Genomic DNA, 20,546 nt, shown 5'->3' on the forward strand with positions numbered 1-20,546 from the left:
CCAGGTATCAGAGAGATGCTGGTGTGACGTTAGATTTGAGACGGACATAAGAGCTGAAAAATATTTAAGAGCTTAACTTGTTTCTGTGCAACACATAAATCATCACATTGAAGAGATGTTTGAATAGACGGGGAAAATGAACTCACGCATGGCCACCAGGCATCTCCAGTAGCAGTGACTTTCAAACAGCAACAAACACATTGTCATACGTGTATTTCAAAATTTCTCTATAAGATACAGAACATTCCCTACTAACTTGTAAATAGTCATTACACTATTCTATTACCTATTTTGAGAAATACTACTCACCTATATCTAGAATCCAGAATAAATCTTAACATATTGGTGCCTTCACAGCATTAATTTTTTTGAGTATACACAGACTTAAATGCCTGAATTACTCTTTCAGCATTAATATTATTTTTTTAGAAGTATTTCTAATGAGTAATCTTCAGGTACAGCCACCTGATTTAAATTTGAAAATATCCATCCACAGCTTTAAATTAATTCTCTCATTTCTCTGGTGAGAAGGAAGAAGGTAATAAAGATTCTGTTTGGATCAAAAGGTAATTATGAAGCATGCTATATATGTTAAGAAATACCATATATAGTTCTGCCATTAGAAAGAATATTAAAATCTTCAAATGTCTAGCACTTTCAGTAATCTGTAACCTAGTACCTAGCTTGTGTGAGCAACTCTGAACATTTCCTTTTCATCCTGACCCGCACAATTCAGCTCACTGGTTTTCCCTTCTCAAGTGTCTTCTTTTCTTTCTTCACAGAATTCGGTGACACAAGTCTAACAGCAACACAGGAATTATCATGCTGGATCATTAGCCTAGTGCGTTTTCTTTAAAAGTCACCACTTCCAGGTTGATCCCATTCGTGTTCATTTTGTGAAAGGTGCCGTATGCAATAGGGCCAGATTTCAATTATCTAAACGCTAAGGATTCTGTAGGTCTGTCCTCCATTCAGAACATAACTATTTTGATGTAAGGTAAACCCAACCATTTCCAGGATTAACAAAGTAAGACTGCAGTATACTTTGAAGCCATGTTTCAATTTCAAGCCAGTGTTCAACTGTCTTCAGTTGTGTCTAAGACTTAGGTTTTCTGAATAACAATTTACAATTTACTTACATACTTGTTATAGTTTCAAATACTTTTTTTTTTTTTTTTTTTTTTTTACACTGTGTGATGCCAACCTGCTTCCTTATAAGAAAAGTAGCTTCACTATTTTGCAACAGGCTCAAAAATATATAGTATAAACAGGTAAAATACATTTCACAGACAAAATCTAGCAAGATTTTCCAGGACAAAGACAGCAAATGATACATTCACAACTAAAAGGATAGGCATACCTTTCAATTCACTGCTGATCTTAGGTGGATCAGATGGAACAACCTCATCTGATGTAAACGTGAGATCCTCCTCAAATGTCTCAACATGCTGCCCATTTAAAAATAGGTTTATCTGGAAAGAAACACCCATTTTCAAACCATCAAATTAGAAGTCCAGTGTGACATGTGAATAAGTAAATCATATTTCTAATTAGGTATTGATCTGGCCCATTTTCAGTAACAGCTTTATGGATAAGCTTCTGTCCCTCCCTTTGGAAAAGTGACAATAACAATAATGATTCATTATACACCTAAAAGAAATCTCTGTGTACGGGAAAAAAAGCATAAAAATCAAAGAAATGCTCTATCCGGTCAGGTACGTCTTAAAGGAAGACAAATTTCTCTCTTTCCATCTCCCCCTATATACAGCAGTATTACATGGAATTTTGTGTCACAGCTCTTGACACTTGGAACCCAAAACTTGAAAGCTTCCAGCTGTTCCATGGTACAACCCCCTTTTCTTCATAATGTCACTGTCCGTATTAATGACAAACTTCTCTTTGGATCTTAAATTCATGTACAAATAAATTTTGTGAAAGCAACTTACAAAAAGAAGAAATTAATACTGAATATTGGGGGTTTATGTTGAGATGAGAATATGAAATAAAAAAACGCCATGCTGTTCATCTTGCATGATGAACTATCACTACCCCCACCCCTAAAAAATCCCAAAAATATACATAGTCAAGTCTGCTATTTCATTAGCTGATTGGGCTATTCACTTAAGATATAAGCCAAGGTTTCTCTGGTTAAATCATATAGAACAATCATGTAGAAAAATTAAATGCATCCATTTCATCTGCACTGGAGGACTCCTGGTACTAAAGACTCAGACATAAAACCAGGTTACACTGCCACAACAAAACAACATACAGCAACTTAGCTGCAGCAGTTAGCGGTGCTCAGTTGTCAGCAAATGCAAAATAATCGCATTTAGCCCTCTTTCTGTAGCTAATAGTGACCTCCAATGCTTATGCAAGAGGAAGATTTAAAAAATATATATATATTTCAGAAAAGCTGTTCTTGCCTTCAGTAGGTTTGCTAGAATTTTTCTCCCTAAATAAAGTTTTACGTTACTTTTTAAACATGAGAAAGCACACACGGAAAATAACTACTGTTTGCACTGTAAAACCAGTGGCGATCTGTGATGAAGTCGGGACAATTGCATAAGAGCAGTGGAAACAACAAATGAGACACTGAATGCAAACTGACAGCCAGAAGAAAGGTGTTATCAAACACAAAACAAAAGAATCCACTGTGGCAAAACATATCTGAAAAATCTCCTTATGGAGTTTTTTTTTTGTTTTAGGTCAAATGCTGAACTAGAGCAACTAGACTCTTTGTAACCGAACTTCCAATCTAGAAAAGCAGTTAATTCATACCTTACTTACTCTGTAATCTCTCGATCCAACCATTGTTGTTAATACACGGCTAAAACTTTGAATCAAGGACTTGAATCGCTTACATCATGCTTTTACGTAACCTTCAACATTACTGCTGTACAACAGCGATAGGTCACGTGGCATTTTGTTAATAGCGTAACAGTTCATTTGTCAGATTAGCTACCTAGAGCAAGGATTTTGATTTTCTTTCCCTGCTAAATTAGACTACTATTTAATCTCAACAGCACTTTAACAAGTCTGGAACACAGTGCTAATTAATAAGTTTACATTGAATCTGATGAACTAAACAGCAGTTGGTTAAACTTCCATAAAGATAATAATTTCATATTAAATTTAGCAAAGACAAGCCATTTGTATGAAGCAAAATATAAGTGACAATAAAAATAAAATCCTCAAACTTCTTTAAATGACAAGAAAGGTGGGGTTTTTTAAATGTTTTTCCACTATGCACAGTTTATAGACTTAGTCTTAATAACTAAATAGCATCACCTCTGTAAAATTAATCTTAAATTATTGCCTACTACAAGAAAAATGAGACATTTGGGCTTATTTGAGCTAAGCACTGTATACTTGTTAAAGAAGGAGAAACAGTCCTTTTCTGAAATGCTCGAAACACTTAAATTGATTATTGATAATCACTTTACAGAGTTTTTTTTTTTTTAGATCAACTGGGTTTTGTTTGGGTTTTTTTCTCTCTCCCGCCCCCTTTCCCTTGCTGTCTGTGCTCCTAAGGCTTCCCTTCACCACCCTAAGCAGAAGCCCGTCACAATACCTACGCTCTAACACAGACCAATGTTCTGGCCTTTGGCCATTTTCTTGATGGGCAATGAGTGAGAAAGCCCTTACTGAGTGAGAAGCATCATTATTAAGATGCCTTGGCATGAGATGCACGCAATAGCTAGAAGTCAGCTAAAGGCCTTGCAGAAAGAAGGGTATATATGCAGTTTTGTCTGCAGTCTCAAAAGAATAAATTAAGTATCTGACAGCATTCAAAAAGCAGAGAACAACATTTATAAATCCAAACATTTTATGTTTTCAGTAAAACCAGTTTCTTTAAGCTTTTCTTGAAGACTTCAATCTACACAGAGGTACCTGCATAACAGAAAGGAAGTAGGACTCCAGCTCAACGTTTCATCTTACGCTGTAACTTCTCACCTAGGACTGCCTAGGCATCTGAACCGTCACTTCTCAGACTGAAAGAAACTACTGTTACAAACTGAATAGGGCCGCAGAGAGAGAACTCATTCACAGACTCCTCTATGATACTCATTACAATAGTTGCACAGGCTTTCATAATTTTACAGTTTTTGCAATATAGGCAAGAGCAGAAATCATTACTCCTATTTTTACAGGCAGGATACTTGGGAGGAAAAGGCCCAACTCTCTGTTAAAGTAAAATCTGGGTGAATCAGAGGAAATCCACCGATTTTAATACTTATTTCCAGTAGTATATACAAATTGTAGACACACACCCCACCCCCCCACCCCCCCCCAAAAAAAAGTCGGAAGACGTGTCCACAAGATCACTGTTCAACTCTCTGAACGCCCAATTACCTTCTTTTTAAAGAGGGACCATTAACGTTAAAAAAACATAAAAAATAAAAAATTTTCATAAGCACTCTTTGCAAGTGCAGTAAAAATAATTCAAATCTACAGTTCTAGGAACCTGAAAAGAGAAGCTCAGTTTTGATCCAAGATATTTCAAAATTCAAAGCAATTAATATTTAACGTTGTCAAGTTCAACTGCTGTAAAACATTCTGTGTGAATAACACTAGTCTCTGGGAAAATATTTTTTAATCAAAGTTACCAGAATACTTTGCAGTTTTAGGACTCCAAAGTCACTGAAAAATGCCAGAGTCAGCAGAATTTTTCAAATGACTTCAAAGAGAACTGAGCAGGCTTTAAGCAGTAAGTCTTACCTGAACATTGCTTTTGGGATAATAGAAGAAAAATGGCTTCAAAACTGGAGACCTAGACACACAAAACAACAAGCATAAATGCCTTTAACCAGAAATTAATGAAAATGTCAGATCATACATATTTAGACTATTCATACACCAGACAAACATTTGGGAAATTAAAAACTATTTAGCCATGATTAGCAACAGTTTTCCAAACAATTTTGGAAAGTCTAAGAAGCACAGAAATTCATTACACTTCATTATTAAGAAAGTAAGATTTTATTTAAAATAAAAAAGAAGAAAAAAACTGGGGGTAAGGGGAGACATGGACCAGCCAACATACCAAGAATATTTTCTTGACAAAGGATGCACTTCATGACATTGAAATCTATTGCACTGTCATTAGCCCCACACCGATACCTAGCCTAGTTATACAGAGCTACTGGAAATATATCTACAGTTTCTTCCCCCATTTCCATATGCAAGACAGACATATTGAAGTAATTTGCTTAGGGACACGAAAGTTTTTAGATGGTCTCATGAATAAGTATGGAAAGGGGAGCATATAAATCATGAGCAGATTTTAGCCATATCTAGAAAAATACTGAACCAAACCAGAATTATTTTTTGTATATGCTCAAAATTATTCTGTTCAGGTTGCTCACACAATGGGTTCATGCTAATATTTTGTGGGATCTTCTGGTACATTTGACCTCACACTTCTGGGTGAAGTGGGCTGGTACAGATGTACGTTTGCTGTGCCCATATTCCAAACTAACAGGTACAAGAGAAATCTGGTCCACAAATCTGCCTGTATTGGCACATGCTTGAGCTACTGCCCTGCCATAAAGTCCCATTTAAAGTTCTCCCTACAGCTTATTAAGCAAAGACATTGTTATGATCTGATCAGAGACTTACGTAACTCATGTTCAATAATTCAATACAGAATTTTACTATTTGCATATATATCTTGCAGCATTCAGTATTATCTTGTTATCAGTTATTAAGCATGGTGTGCAATGGAGAGACTTTAGTTGCTTCTGTGGTTGCTGTTTGAAGTTGGGGAAGGTGGTGATGGTGAGTGATAGGAACGCTACCATCAAACATGACAACAAGTTAATGATCAGGAGTTAACTTACACTCTGGGGCGCCCTCCAACAATTCCAGTGAGGCCGGGTGCTGGAAATGGAAATAAAATTCACAAAAGAACTGTTAAAGCCATCTTCAAAACACTAGAGCTCATAGCTTACCATAGCTCGAATCGTTCCTATAATGCACATTTAATAAACACTGAGAAATACCTAGCAAATTACGTTATGTTCTCATAAATTAATAAAACTGAACATTTTATACAAGTGTCAGGCTGCAGGGTGTGCCCTGCTCTTGCGCCAGTGTTGAGCAGACCTGTGGGAGGTGTGCCCAGGTAGAGGAACTCCTTCACCTAGTGATGGAGCTCCGTGAGGAGGTAAGTCGTTTGAGAAGTATCAGGGATTGTGAACAGGAGACAGATAACTGGAGTCGCATCCTGCCTTCCCTGAAAGAAGTACCTCAGGCAGACAGAGCTCCGCATACAGAGCACTCCCCACCCTCTAGCAGCACAGCTGAATGTGGAGATTCAGAGGACAGGGGCCAGTGGCAACAAGTCCCCGTCCGGCGTGACAGGCGTGCCCCCCAGGTACCCCCACACCATCCCAGGTGCCCTTGCAGAACGGATATGATGTTCTGCAAAGGGCACCGGAGGATGAGAAGGACAACAACTTGCTGAACTTGGAGTTGTCACCGAGGCCAAGATGGATTATGCCTCGTATAACAACATCCTCGGCTGTGAAAGAAAGACGGGTCCTTGTAGTAGGGGACTCGATTCTGAAGGGAGTGGAAGGTCCCATATGTAGACCAGACCCAATCTGTAGGGAAGTCTGCTGTCTCCCTGGGGCCAAAGTTAAGGATGTCCGGAAGAAACTCCCTACCCTAGTTAGGCTTGCTGACTACTACCCTTTATTGATTTTTCAGTTAGGCAATGATGAAATTTCAGGAAGAAGCCTGAGGGCAATGAAGAAAGACTTCAGGGCCCTGGGACGGATGGTTAGGGGATCAGGAGCACAAGTAGTGTTTGCTTCTATCCCAACAGTTGTGAGGATTGATGAGAAGATTAATAGGAAATGCCAGCTGTTCAATGCCTGGCTCAGAGACTGGTGTCATCGGCAGGACTTTGGGTTCTTTGATTATGGGCTGCTTTTCAGGAGCCAGGCCTGCTGGCAACAGACGGCAAAAGCCTGTCTCAGAGGGGGAAAAGGGTTTTAGGGCAGGAACTGGCGGGGCTCATTGACAGGGCTTTAAACTGGATTTGAAGGGGGATGGGGATAGATCCAAGCTTGCTAGCAAAAAGCCTGAAGGTGGCATGCTGGTACTAGACTTGGAAAAGATAGGGGGCGTAACCAGGCTCCTTAGGAATAAGTCTGGGGGTGGCAGAACTTCGGCTCCTGCCAGTAAAAAGGAGAACGGACCTATAGCCCAGCTGAAGTGCTTATACACTAATGCACGTAGCATGGGCAACAAACAGGAGGAGCTGGAAGCCATTGTGCAGCAGGATAATTATGATGTAGTCGCCATCACAGAAACGTGGTGGGATGACTCACATAGCTATAGTGCTGCCATGGATGCCTATAGGCTCTTCAGGAAGGATAGGCAAGCAAGGAGAGGCGGGGGTGTGGCCCTGTATGTTAAGGAGTGTTATGAATGCTTTGAACTTAATGATGGTGATAATGAGACTGAATGTTTATGGGTAAGAATCAGGGGCAGGGCTAACAAGGCGGATATCGTAGTAGGAGTCTGTTATAGACCGCCCAATCAGGATGAGGAGGCAGATGAAATATTCTATAAACGGCTGGGAGAAGTCTCAAGATCGCGAGCTCTTGTCCTCGTGGGGGACTTCAATTTGCCGGACATCTGCTGGGAATACAATACAGCAGGGAGGGAACAGTCTAGAAGGTTCCTGGAATGTACTGGGGATAACTTCCTGACACAGCTAGTGAGAGAGCCAACTAGGGAAGGTGCCCTGCTGGATCTGTTGTTTGTAAACAGGGAAGGTCTTGTGGGGGATGTGAAGGTTGGAGGCTGTCTTGGGAACAGTGACCATGAAATGACAGAGTTTTCGATTCTGCGAGAAGCAAGGAGAGAGGTCAGCAGAACTGCTACCTTGGACTTCCGGAGGGCGGACTTTGGGCTTTTCAGGAGCCTGGTTGACAAAGTCCCCTGGGAGGCAGTCTTCCAGGGCAGAGGAGCCCAGGAAGCCTGGATGATTTTCAAGAAGGAAGTCTTAAAGGCGCAGGAGCAGGCTGTCCCCATGTGCCAGAAGACAAGCCGTCGGGGAAAAAGGCCGGCCTGGCTAAACAGGGAGCTAGTGTTGCAACTTAGGGAAAAAAAGAGGATCTATGGCCTCTGGAAGGAAGGGCAGGCCACTCAAGAGGACTACAAAGAGGTAGTGAAGCTATGTAGGGAAAAAATCAGGAGGGCCAAAGCCCAGCTAGAACTAAACCTAACTTCTGTTGTCAAGGACAACAAAAAAAGTTTCTATAAATATATTAGCAATAAGAAGAGGACTAAGGATTATCTCTGTCCTCTAGTAGATGGGGCTGGCAACATAGTGACCAAGGATGAGGAAAAGGCTGAGGTACTTAATGAAGTCTTTGCCTAAGTCTTCAGCAGGAGGACCAGTTGTTCCCTGAGTACCCAGACCCCTGAGCTAGAAGACAGGGATGGGGAGCAGAATGAAGCCCCCGTAATCCAAAGGGAAACAGTGAGGGACCTGCTTCAGCACCTGGAGGTGCACAAATCTGTGGGGCCGGATGGGATCCGCCCAAGGGTATTGAAAGAGCTGGGGGAAGTGCTCGCCAGGCCACTTTGCATCGTTTATGAGCAGTCCTGGACAACCGGGGAGGTCCCAGCTGACTGGAGGTTAGCAAATGTGACACCCATCCACAAGAAGGGCCGGAAGGAGGATCTGGGGAACTACAGGCCAGTCAGTCTGACCTCGGTGCCTGGGAAGGTCATAGAACAGATCCTCCTCAGTGCCATTACACGGCACATGCAGGAGAACAGGATGATCAGGCCCAGTCAGCATGGGTTTGTGAAGGGCAGGTCATGCCTATCAAACCTAATATCCTTCTATGATAAGGTGACCCACTTAGTGGATGAGGGAAAAGCTGTGGATGTTATCTACTTGGATTTTTGCAAAGCTTTTGACACCGTTTCCCACAGCATTCTCCTGGAGAAACTGGCTGCTCATGGCCTGGACAGGTGTACTCTTCGCTGGGTAAAAAACTGGCTGGATGGCCGTGCCCAGAGAGTGGTGGTAAATGGAGTTAAATCCAGTTAGTGTCCGGTCACAAGTGGTGTCCCCCAGGGCTCGGTGCTGGGGCCGGTTCTCTTTAATATCTTTATCAATGATCTGGATGAAGGGATCGAATGCACCCTCAGTAAGTTTGCAGATGACACTAAGCTGGGCGGGCGTGTTGATCTGCTTGAGGGTAGGTTGGCTCTGCAGAGGGATCTGGACAGGCTGGACCGATGGGCTGAGACCAATGGTATGAGGTTCAACAAGGCCAAGTGCCAGGTCCTGCACTTGGGACACAACAACCCCATGCAGTGCTACAGGATTGGGGCAGAGTGGGTTGAAAGCTGCCCGGCAGAAAAGGACCTTGTGGTGTTGGTGGACAGCCGGCTGAATATGAGCCAGCAGTGTGCCCAGGTGGCCAAGAAGGCCAACAGCATCCTAGCCTGTATCAGGAATAGTGTGGTGAGCCGGACTAGGGAAGTCATCATCCCCCTGTACTCGGCACTGGTGAGGCCCCACCTCGAGTACTGCGTTCAGTTTTGGGCCCCTCGCTACAAGAGGGACATTGAGGTGTTGGAGCGCGTCCAGAGAAGGGCTACAAAGCTGGTGAGGGGTCTGGAGGACAAACCTTATGAAGAACGACTGAGGGAGCTGGGGTTGTTTAGCCTGGAGAAGAAGAGGCTGAGGGGAGACCTTATCACCCTCTACAACTACCTGAAAGGAGGTTGTAGAGAGATGGGGGCTGACCTCTTCTCCCTGGTGACAAGTGATAGGACGAGAGGAAACGGGTTCAAGTTATGTCAGGGGAGGTTTAGATTGGATATTAGGAAACATTTTTTCACTGAAAGGGTTATTAAACATTGGAATAGGCTGCCCAGGGAGGTGGTGGATTCACCATCCCTGGAGGTGTTTAAAAAAAGGGTAGATGGGGCACTTAGGGACATGGTTTAGAAGTGGCTTTTGTCAGGGTAGGTTAAAGGTTGGACTCGATGATCTTAAAAGGTCCCTTCCAACCTCAGCAATTCTATGATTCTAATTCTAAGTTAAAAAGGCAAAACACGTAAAATGTACTGTGACTTTGAACAAAAAGATGAATTTGTTTCAAAAGGTGCAAAGTATAAAATAAATCTTGAGGTTCTTCTTCCGAATATTTTGTATACCGATGACAGTTGGGTGATACATTTGATAGAAAAAGAACTTAGCTTTGGGGGTTTCATTGCCGCTGTTTTATTTACTTTTAAAGAGAGCAGCGAAACAATTCTGACCTGAACCATGGTTTGTTTTAATACTTGTTTGATATGACACTGCTTATTAGACTGTTTCAGATTAACTTGTATGTTTCTCTTAGCATTTTCACTGGCTAACTTTGCTTTTTCAAGGTGCTGGGTACTGCAGATCCCATTCTCTCTCTGTGATACGTAGGCAATTTAGGGGCTTAAAAGTCACTAGCATGATCCCAGATTTGCAGTAAGTCAGCATTGTGTTTAGACTCATGTTTATTCTCAACATCATATTGCCAGGCTTTAGTACCATTAAAACCATCTCCAGTTCTGGTCTCCTCATCCAGAGCATAGCTTCTCACCCTTCCTTCTGGCATGGATAGCATGCACCCATGATACATAGCTCCATATAGCATTACAGGGGAAACAAACAGTAAAGTGCATACGTTAAAACAGGTTAGGAATTAACAAGTGTGTTACATAGTCCCTTAAAAATAAATGCTGTGGAAAGCTGCCCCCATGGTGTGTTTACCCAAATTAATCCTGGCTAAAAGGGGCTTCTTGCTTCCTCCAGGTGTGAATTCTCTCTGTTTGTGCTCCAAACAGACTAAAAGCCATGTAGCTGTGCTGTTGTGGTACTAAGCTCACACTGAGAACCTCTGCTTCTCAGCAGGCTTTTTTGGTTTAGCTTGGATTTAGTGCTTTGGTAATGTGGACACATACCAGTGGCAGCATAGATGGTACAACACAGCATAGATTATAGAGTCTTACCATATTCACGTTTGCTGGAAGGGATTTCCCAGAAAGAGTCATTAACACAGTGTTTTAATCAAGTTTTTGAAGAGGGATGCTGTTACATAGTCCTTATCTTGATCACACTGCTCTAATTTGACACACATTTGGAATCAACAAAACTAACATTCAGTGCACATTTGAATGACTGATTCAGAGATGGTAATTATAGTAAATAAACCTACAGTTATGGAAGAGATCTTTTGCCTAAGGTTAGTTCAATATCACTCTGCCAGCTTGGCCAGTGTGCTAGTACAGAACTTGCACATTACAACTAATTCACAAGATAAACAGACTTCACTGACTTATGTTTTTAGCCAGAGGCTGAAAAAACAAACCAACCAACCAACCTCAAGACACAGCAACCTTCAGAAGTTGCTACAGTTGAGAACAATTGGAAGGGATTAGGGGTGTTAGCATTAACTCCCCCTCTTCCCCCCCCAAAAAAAAGCCCATGGTGTTTTTTAGTACAGGAAAAAAAAAAAGAACACCTTCAACAACAACAACAAAAAAGCAGCCATGAATAACCACCTCCCTCCCCGGTAAGTTCTGCTCAAAAGAATGCGGTAGTGGACAGAATACGAAAGCGTTCCTTACATTAGTGTTACACAATTTTAAATGATCCAGTGAAGATTCAGCCCTATACATATTACCCGTGCACTCGTTCAAGCAGAAAACTGCCATTCAACATTACAACCAACTGCAGTTATTTTACTGTATTATGTGCCTAGTGGGTTTATCTGGGTTGTTGGGGGAGGAGGCTGGATATGGTAAGGTCATGTTGAAAATCTAAGTTCATAAAGTTAGTTAATTTAAATTATCTGTGGATTGTCACATGACTCACTTCCTGCTAAGCAGCTGAACTGCTCATTAAGGATACCAGATTTTGCTCCAACATCAATTCCAACTTCCTGGAAGCTCTCGAAGAAAGCTCTTTGCTCGCCTGCTCTCACACAATGGAACTTGGCTTCTACAACAAAGCAGTTCTCTAAACACCGACAAGAAAACAATCCATCTGAGAGCAACTGCCACTTACACCTCGAGGCTATGATAACCTTCTACTGCTGCTTGCTGTTGCAAAGTTCTCCAGCACAAGCTACTGTAACAACAGATCTGCCTCTGGAGATACTACAGCTACCCTGGCACACAAATGCAATTGCAGAGCAAAGCTACACCAATACCGCAGTTGCAACATAATATTAATTTCTGTCTTACAGTTATCCAAACCATTATTTATGTTAACATTAGAAAGACGGGAGCAGTTTTAAATACAATTTAATTTTATCTATATGCAATTCCTATTTAGACTTCAGGCAGAGAAGATGAAGCAAATCTTAAATTGATTGTGGCTTACAATCAGTGATTTGTTATTTGTGCAAACAAACAGCACCAGAGCACAACGCCTCACCTCAAACCAGGCCTCAGATGCCCATTACGCTTCTCCAGTAAAACTGAAATAAGGCAACGGAAGGTGAAGCACAACCACATAATAGTGGGCTTGTCACTATGGCCCCACCTACTTCTGCAAAGTTAATTGTGAACTCCTTAGATCAACTTTTGTCGTAAGACACCTTCTTTAAGAAGATCTCCTTGTGCTGTACTTTAGGCTTACTTTACATTGCTTGCTTAAATATCTGTGCAGATGCTCTCCTTCCCTCCTTTCTGGAAGAAGGCTTATCTTTATCTACAATGAGATGAGTAATTTGTCATAGTTGTAGAGAGAGAATCAGTCAGGCTGCAGTATCAAGTCGATAAGATTATCAGCTAAGTTGAAGATGTTGATCTCCTTTCCCAGAAACTTTACCTGACCACTATTTCCTATCAGAGCTCCATTTATTAGTTCAAGGCAGATAAAGCATCACTAAGCACAGTGTCATCCTATTTGCCACCAGTTACCCTCCTGAACAAGTTACTTCTCTAAGTCGGCAAACAACTCAACACCACCACCATTTGCCAGCTTCCGTGCCTCAGAACGGCACAAAACCAACGCATTACAAAATGAGATGAAGGACTTTAAGTTGGAGACCTTCCTTCCAATCCATTTATATTCTGTTCATGATCATCTGCAGGTACAGTATTTGTACGGTGTAATTATCAAACTGAATATCGTATTTATTTTGCTTCAATTGTATATGATTCAAAAGCTTGCCATTTCTGAGAACATTTTCCCTCACAGTGCCTGAGGGCCCAGCCTGATAACTACAAATTTTCAAGGTGGCTGGGCATTTAAAACCAATGAGTAAATCCTGGGGATTACACCACTTGAATTCCACTGATTTAATTAACTCCCAAATATAAGGCATGATCGGAGAAATGTCAGGCACTAAGTGCATTAAATTTACTTCTTTCTAGGTGACTAAGCGCTGGTATGGGACCCTTCCTTTGGATTCTGTACTTAAAGGTTTGAATTTGCCCTGAATCTACAAGATAAAGAATCAGTTATTATTTAGCAAGTGCTTCTCTTTGATTAATTTGCACAATTCTTCATACAGTCTTATCCTGTCATTTCATTTAATGACTCCTCCCTCCAGCCTACTTCCAATCTTATCCATTGTCAGCTCAGCTACCTTAGGAAAAAACAACCATCATCCTCTATGCGTATACGCGTGTGTATTTATGTTTGTCAGGTTTTTTTCCTTCTGTCCATGATTCTTCCAGCACACCTGCAAGATCCCAAATTGTGGGTCCAATGGCAAATTTCATCCAAATCTGAAGGATGGAGAGGAATCTCAAGAATATCGAAGTACGCTAACGCCCCACGACCACCACCGCCCTGTGATCTGGCAGTGGTGTAGTGACAGATGCACATGTAGATAATACAAGGTGAAGTCCACTCAAGATATGCTCCTTGATACAACCATTTCTGATCCTCTATGCATGTCTTCTCCCTCCAGCTGCCCCTCTTTTTTATTTTCTTATCCTACAAAAATCATCCAAGGATGGACTTGCAAACGCCAATACTTTTAAAAATCATATATGATTTTTATATATTGTATATATTTCCATATATGATATGGAAAAGACAGCAAGTTTCTGATAAATTCCATGAACGGTGGTAGCAGGCAAACACAAGAGTACTGGGGAAAACAGTGTTGCCCTCAATCAGGGCTGCCACAGCTCCATCCCCCCCATCCCTTGTCAGTCATTCTCCTCTCCTCCCCTGCACCAGCTCTGGTGTTCACATGAGCGTTTCAGGGAGCACATCCACTGAAAACCAGCACTGGTAAAACGAAGGCTTAAGACCGGCACAAACAAGCACCTATTTCAGTATGTAGAACCACCATGTTTTACTACTTTATAATCTATGCCATAGATATGACAGCCTGCAAAATGCCCCATGGCAGGAAAAGCTCCAGTTGGAACCTGTAATCAACCTACGAGATGCAAATTCACAGCAAAACAAGCTTTGTTCCGTATAGCTCTCTCAGTTTCCCACCATCAGAAAATCCACCGGGTGAGCCTTATGTTTTGCCTCCTTAATAGTTCCTCTATCCTATTCAAATCCTATTTTAATGGTCACACACAATTTTGGCTTATCACTTCTTGTTCTTTAATCTACTTCTGCCAAACAATAATAAATATTTCTCTACAAATCTGTGTATTTTTCAACAGAATAAAACACTATGCGATATGTGAAAGATGTTACAACTGCATGAAACATTTTGGAAAATGTTTTGGAGTAAAAAAGCATGACAATCCTCTGACTAGTGGAAATCTAAAAAGCATTAGTAACTTAAAACCCATCAGGTGACACTTCTTTCTTTGAAACTTCACTGAGTTCCAAAATACAGTCTTCTCTTGCTCACCAGCTTACAGTTTTTGACTCTAAATGGTTTGTCCCTTATATTTCCAGTGACCGAATTTGCTCAACCAAAAGGTTATTGATCTATTTACTACATATTCTATGGAATGACAAATATATCATATTTACATATAAAAAACAGTCAGAGAAGTGTACTTCTCAAGCATTATTTTTTTTAAATGATGGAACTAGACAAATCTGACATCCAAGGCTTCATACTCAACAGTTCTTACAATACAGTTGAGTAGAAGTACAAAATAAGTACAATCTTTGTTTACAGGCATCAATTATACGATCTAAATTATTCTATCTATGTCCTCTGAATACAGCAGATAAACTGTCTTCTGCAATATTGTTCTTAAAAAATGAGGACTGCAGTAAATTGTTAGAACTAGGACATTTCTGGAAGTATCTTCCAACACACTTAGGAGATCAGTCATAATATTTACATATACTCAAGCACTTTAAAATCTCAAGTTGTATTAACCAGCTGTCATCTTAGTGTCAAACTCCGGTCATCTTAATGTGAAATAAGGGTCAGTACATGATTTCAGCTATTAGTAAAACATTTCTTAGCTACTGAACCTCTATTAAACTATAAATGCCAGTTTCCCCACAGCAGGGCTCTTCTTGAGCCTCTTCTACACTGCATTTTATTCAGAATAAAGTATCTGAATTAAAGATAACAAGCTTATTTTTTCCAGGAGACCATACATGCATAAAACCAAACCAACTTGCTAGGTGCTGTTAAAAAAAACAGTCTATTATCAACTTTCAAAGTATTGAGAAATAAACAGAAAGCATACTTTTACCAACTGAAAGTTTAACAAACTCAGGTGTTAATTGTAAAATAAAGATAAAGAGAACAGATTAGGCATGCTTGTCTCATTTTTTTTATTTTTTTTTTTTTTTAATAGCTGTGTCCCTTTAAGCCCATCAGAAGACCATAATCCAAATGAAAACTGATAAAGTGTCCGAACAGGCAAACTAAATACCATGCTCAACAGAAGTTTACAGTAAAAGCCTTCCATTCCAAACAGAAAATAAACAACAAATCACTCTCTCATGTATGGCATGTCTATATACAGTAACTTCAAAATATTCTCTGGGCGTAAGGATTTCAGCTGCAATTTTAATAATATTTCAGAGAATTTATGTGCAAGTACGCTCATGTGCTCCACTGATCCTCAACAAAAACAATGGGAACTAAAAATGCATTAGAAAAAACGTCAGGGAATAGCTATGAAAATCTCAGTCTTTCAGTCTTGATTATGGAAGCTTTTTAAAAGATTCCACCTTCCTAAACTTCTCTTTTGCAGGTCTTACTGCTTGTCTATATTGCAGAGCACAAACACATGCATACTTCCGCCCATTCCAACATTTAGGTAGTATTCCTTTATCTTTTCTTTCTGACACAGAGGGTGAGATTTCACAAGAAACATGGAAATTCAAATCAGCACAACACCCTGAGATGGTTGTACCTCTACTGATTTTCAGAAGATCCATCATAAATAAGGTGGTGGGGGGGAATCAGCACTCTCAAAATGATCACAAATTGTGCAGTGCTCTCCTCCTACAAGGCCTAAGTTTTATTACCCTTTACATATACAAATACACAAAAAATGTATGATATAAAAAAGTTTTGAAATAATCAAGCTGCAAAATGAGTCGGAAGTTAAGAAATACTGACATTAAAACTTTAAGTTCACTAGAAGAAATAAAAAGCACGTCTCTGACACTCAAGGCATAACATTCTAAGTTTTAAGTCTCTGCTGTGAAGCATTAGGAAGATCACTCCTCAACAAAATTGTTGTAATATGCTTTTTAATCACAGGAAGAAAAATAATTTCTTTTTGTCTCACTGTTGTTCCCCACAAAGTCTGAAAAACCATAACTGAAGAGTCCTTCATGAAGTTTATCAGGCAAATAGCTCAAAAAATTTTGACTTAAGTCATTTAAATTTCGCCTAAGTGAAAGCCACCAAAACTAGGCTTTTAGTACTGGCTATTAAAGAAATTAATACCTCTTTTACCTACAATTTATAATTCTCGTATTATGATACTGTAACTAAAATAATACTGCCTACCAAATGTAGCTCAGGGCTCTACAAGTAGTGACTAGTAGGCTGAAACAGCCCGACGAAACACTAAGAGCTCCAATAAACACAAGTATATCTTAAAGCCTAGGCTTGGTGCTGCCTCCCTCTCCAATATACGAGTACTTAGGACTCCCCAACCTTATTCTGAACCATCAAATCTCCTTTCTCTATCCCTCTTCTCCTCCACTCCCCATTGCTAAATTTTAGCCAGGCTGGTCCCCTTAAATATTGGTAAAGTCCCTCTCCAGCACGTCTTACAGGGAAAGCAGAACCAAGGACTCCGATTCCAATTCTTTTGTGGTTATGCTTCTTTCCACTATCTCAGGAAACCATCTATAAAGCAGACAGACTACTTTCCAATGTTACTAGACCTTAGAAAGCGTAGTTGATGGTGTTTACACAGCTTGCTAGCAATTCTTGGATGAAAGGTGCTATGTATGGAAATTGTTATCTGTACCACTGTCCACACATCGAGTAACAAACATCAAACTGCTATTGAGGTGAAAGAAGAATACAGTTAAAAAACAATACTCCACAACCACTAGACACAGTCCAAGCAGAAGAGCAAAAATTTTCCTTTCCCTCCTCCCTTTTCCCCTTTTTGTCTGGTACAGACGGAATAATTGTTCTCTGTTTCTCAAAGGTCATTCTCTAGACGTCCAAAAAATTAATGGACTGAAGTGTTTCATTTCAGGTGACATCATCCTACTAAGCGACAGCTCCTTTCTCCTTGCTGCTGGTTATGAAGGATTTATAATTTGCTCCTGTTTTTCCTCAGTTTTTCATTAAAAGAATATACAAAATAAGAAAGGTTATTTGCAACCATTGTCATAGCCACTACCTCTTGTCCTGGAAGAGAACTAACACAGGAGAGATGGGGGGAACATGACCAAGCTGGCAAACCTTGAAACACAGGACTTTGTTGCTTAAAGGGTGCCTGTGTTGTCATCAGGAAAAGCCACACATGCTTAAAACCTCACTTGGTGTGCATCCCCACAGCCGCCACCATTTTGGCAGAACAGAGCCACACAAGGTTACAACATACATAGACCCATGTGGGATGTGCAAAACCGCATCTGATAGGCATGCTCCATCCACGTGAGAGACAGCAGCCACAGCTATTTTTGCTCAACGCCCAGTGAGAAAAAGCGGTGCAGCACTGTGTGAAAACGGACCTCAGGTGCTCACTGCCCAGAACACTCACTCAGGGTATGAGAGGTTCGAGTTTGGGGTGGCTCTCTGCCTGTGGACACTCCAGTCCTCCGTAAGAGTGACTAAACTCCCATGAGGCATGCTCTGCTTCTCGCTGAAGCTGTTACACTTCGGAGCATAGTAATCATTTGTAAAAATGGCCCAGTGAAACAGAGGGGGAGGAAAAAGCCAAGGGAGAAGGGGGTGGGAAATGAACATCAGGTGCTGTGACTAGAGAATTCACCTGGGACAAGAACGATAATCTTGGTTCTGGCTTCTGTTCCCAAGATCACTTATACATCTAGCCAACATGAGTTTTAAGTCTCATCTATGGAGCTGTGTTGTAAGACGATTAAGCAGCGGGCATTTCTTGTTCTGCTCTTCACAGCAAGTTCTGACAGCCTACACCACTGTCACAAACTAAGCATCATCAAGCTGATTCAGTTACTAGTACACCACTAGTTATTGTTTGGCACTATTGCACAATTTTTCTTTTTTTGTTTTGTTGGCTAAGTCTCACTGAAGAAAATAAGAAAAGAAAAAAGACTCTTCATGACCACTGCCTTGAAAGTATTCCACATCAACATGCAGCCTACTAAACATTTAGATCCCAAATCCGACCCTTCTCTGCGTACAGAGAGTTTATCTGTGTAGGTAATATGGAAATCTACAACACAACAGCAACTGAAAGCAGTGTCTGTATGATGCAGTCTCAATGGGCCTTCAACAAATTAAAAAAATTACTATTTATGGGGTTGTTCAAGCACTTGGAAGCATGTCAGTAAACAGCTCTGATACCCTCTGACACTAGTAATTTACATCACAGAGGCCAAAAACCTTATTGCAGTCCTGTACCTGGCAAGCAAAAGTGCTGTTTATCACCGGATGACCCAGATGATTCCAGAAATATGCTCTTTCCCGTTGCTGCTCATTAGCAGTGGTTCTATGAATTGAAACTTTTTTTTTTTTTGAGAAAAAAAAATGCTACAGGATGTTCTAAAAAGTTTAAGCTGTTCCTTTAGGAAACAAAACCAACAACCCCACCATCCTCCACACAGACAGACCAACGTGATTCTCCACAGGAATGCATCTGTTTCGTCACAGAGAGTCCTGATAACATGACCTAAAAGCTCGCCAGCCACCTTAAGACACATTCTGATAACTCAATTTCAATACTAGACATACTCCACCCAACCCAGGTGGCACAGATTTTTAGCTTTTTTTCATTCTGTGAAGACCTGGTGAAAGGAAAAAACTGAAATCTTCATAAACCTAGCAATTTCAGACTCCAAACGAGGTTATATACACAGCAGCTGCTTTATGAAAGAGGCAGCACAGATGAAGAATTTGGAGAGACAAGTATACATTCATTAGCTTCGGATCTTAAAAATAAGTAATTGTTTTAAAATCCATCCAGCTCTCCTTTGTTCAAAAATATATTTGCTAGGAAACTGTCTATACATATGTAAAATAAAGAATAAGTATAGATCTTTACTTTCACCCATGTTACACAGTCTACTTGAACAATGAAAAAGGAGAAACTACTTCAATTATGAATCCTTAACTAACTATAGAAATGATAGTTTGGTTCAACTGTGAAAATACCATCTTTCATTCATTAGAAAAAACAGTCTTTAGAGGCAACTTACATCTATGGTAAATACTGACCTAGTAACCAGCCTTGAGAATTGCAAAAATCTTTAAAAACTATCATAACGAATACTCCTGATTAGTTTTACACGATCACATTCTATCTTCTACGGGGGAAAAAAAAAAAAAAAAAAAAAAAAAAAAAAAGATGACCATGCACTGACCCTGCCTCTATAAACACAATTTAAAAAAAAAAACAAAACAAACAAACCCAACTGACCCCGCATTAACTGTATCTCTGCTACCAATATAAAGACTACAGCACAGAATGTGCACACTTCCATATAGTTTGGAACCCACTGAAAATAAAACATTTATTAATTCCCTAGCTGCAAGGCAATACCCACCCACCCCTCCATTTATCAGGATTCTAGATTTGCTATGGAAGTTGAGAAATTCAGATTAAACTCATGTAATTTTCATTTTGAAGATCTGTTTAAGTCTTCAATATAGTCTTCCACAAGGTACGTAGAAGCCATTGCAAAATATCTCAGGTCTAGGCCACAAAATAAGCTGTCCAAGTTTTAAATGGATAATAAGAGTGGGACAAGTGTCCATAATGTAAGCAGCAAATCATAATATATGCATGTGCTAATTACAACTGAGATGAATACAGTGGTGACACTTAAGTGACCTTGAAGGAGAACAGAAGAAAAAAAAAGCGTGCTCAAAATAATTAAACAGTAAGTCCTCCTAGAAAGTGAAGATAATCCAGTGACGTTTACAAAGAACAAATGCGAAGTTTTTTTTGAACAA

General features: G+C 40.3%; 1 protein-coding gene across 3 annotated transcripts in view; it reads right to left on the reverse strand.

Annotated features, from left to right (window-relative positions):
• The window catches only part of LOC128910008 (uncharacterized), a 68,724-nt gene that overhangs the window by 13,779 nt on the left and 34,399 nt on the right, over positions 1-20,546 (reverse strand). For all 3 annotated transcript variants that reach the window (XM_054202716.1, XM_054202715.1, XM_054202717.1), the window contains exons 14-16: positions 5,844-5,883; positions 4,723-4,774; positions 1,361-1,472 (exon numbers count right to left, since the gene is read on the reverse strand). In XM_054202716.1, coding sequence (XP_054058691.1) covers positions 1,361-1,472; positions 4,723-4,774; positions 5,844-5,883 — 204 coding nt within the window. The remainder of the gene's footprint in view (positions 1-1,360; positions 1,473-4,722; positions 4,775-5,843; positions 5,884-20,546) is intronic.

This window comes from Rissa tridactyla, chromosome 5, assembly GCF_028500815.1.
Source record: "Rissa tridactyla isolate bRisTri1 chromosome 5, bRisTri1.patW.cur.20221130, whole genome shotgun sequence".
In the NCBI taxonomy this organism is placed as follows: domain Eukaryota; kingdom Metazoa; phylum Chordata; class Aves; order Charadriiformes; family Laridae; genus Rissa; species Rissa tridactyla.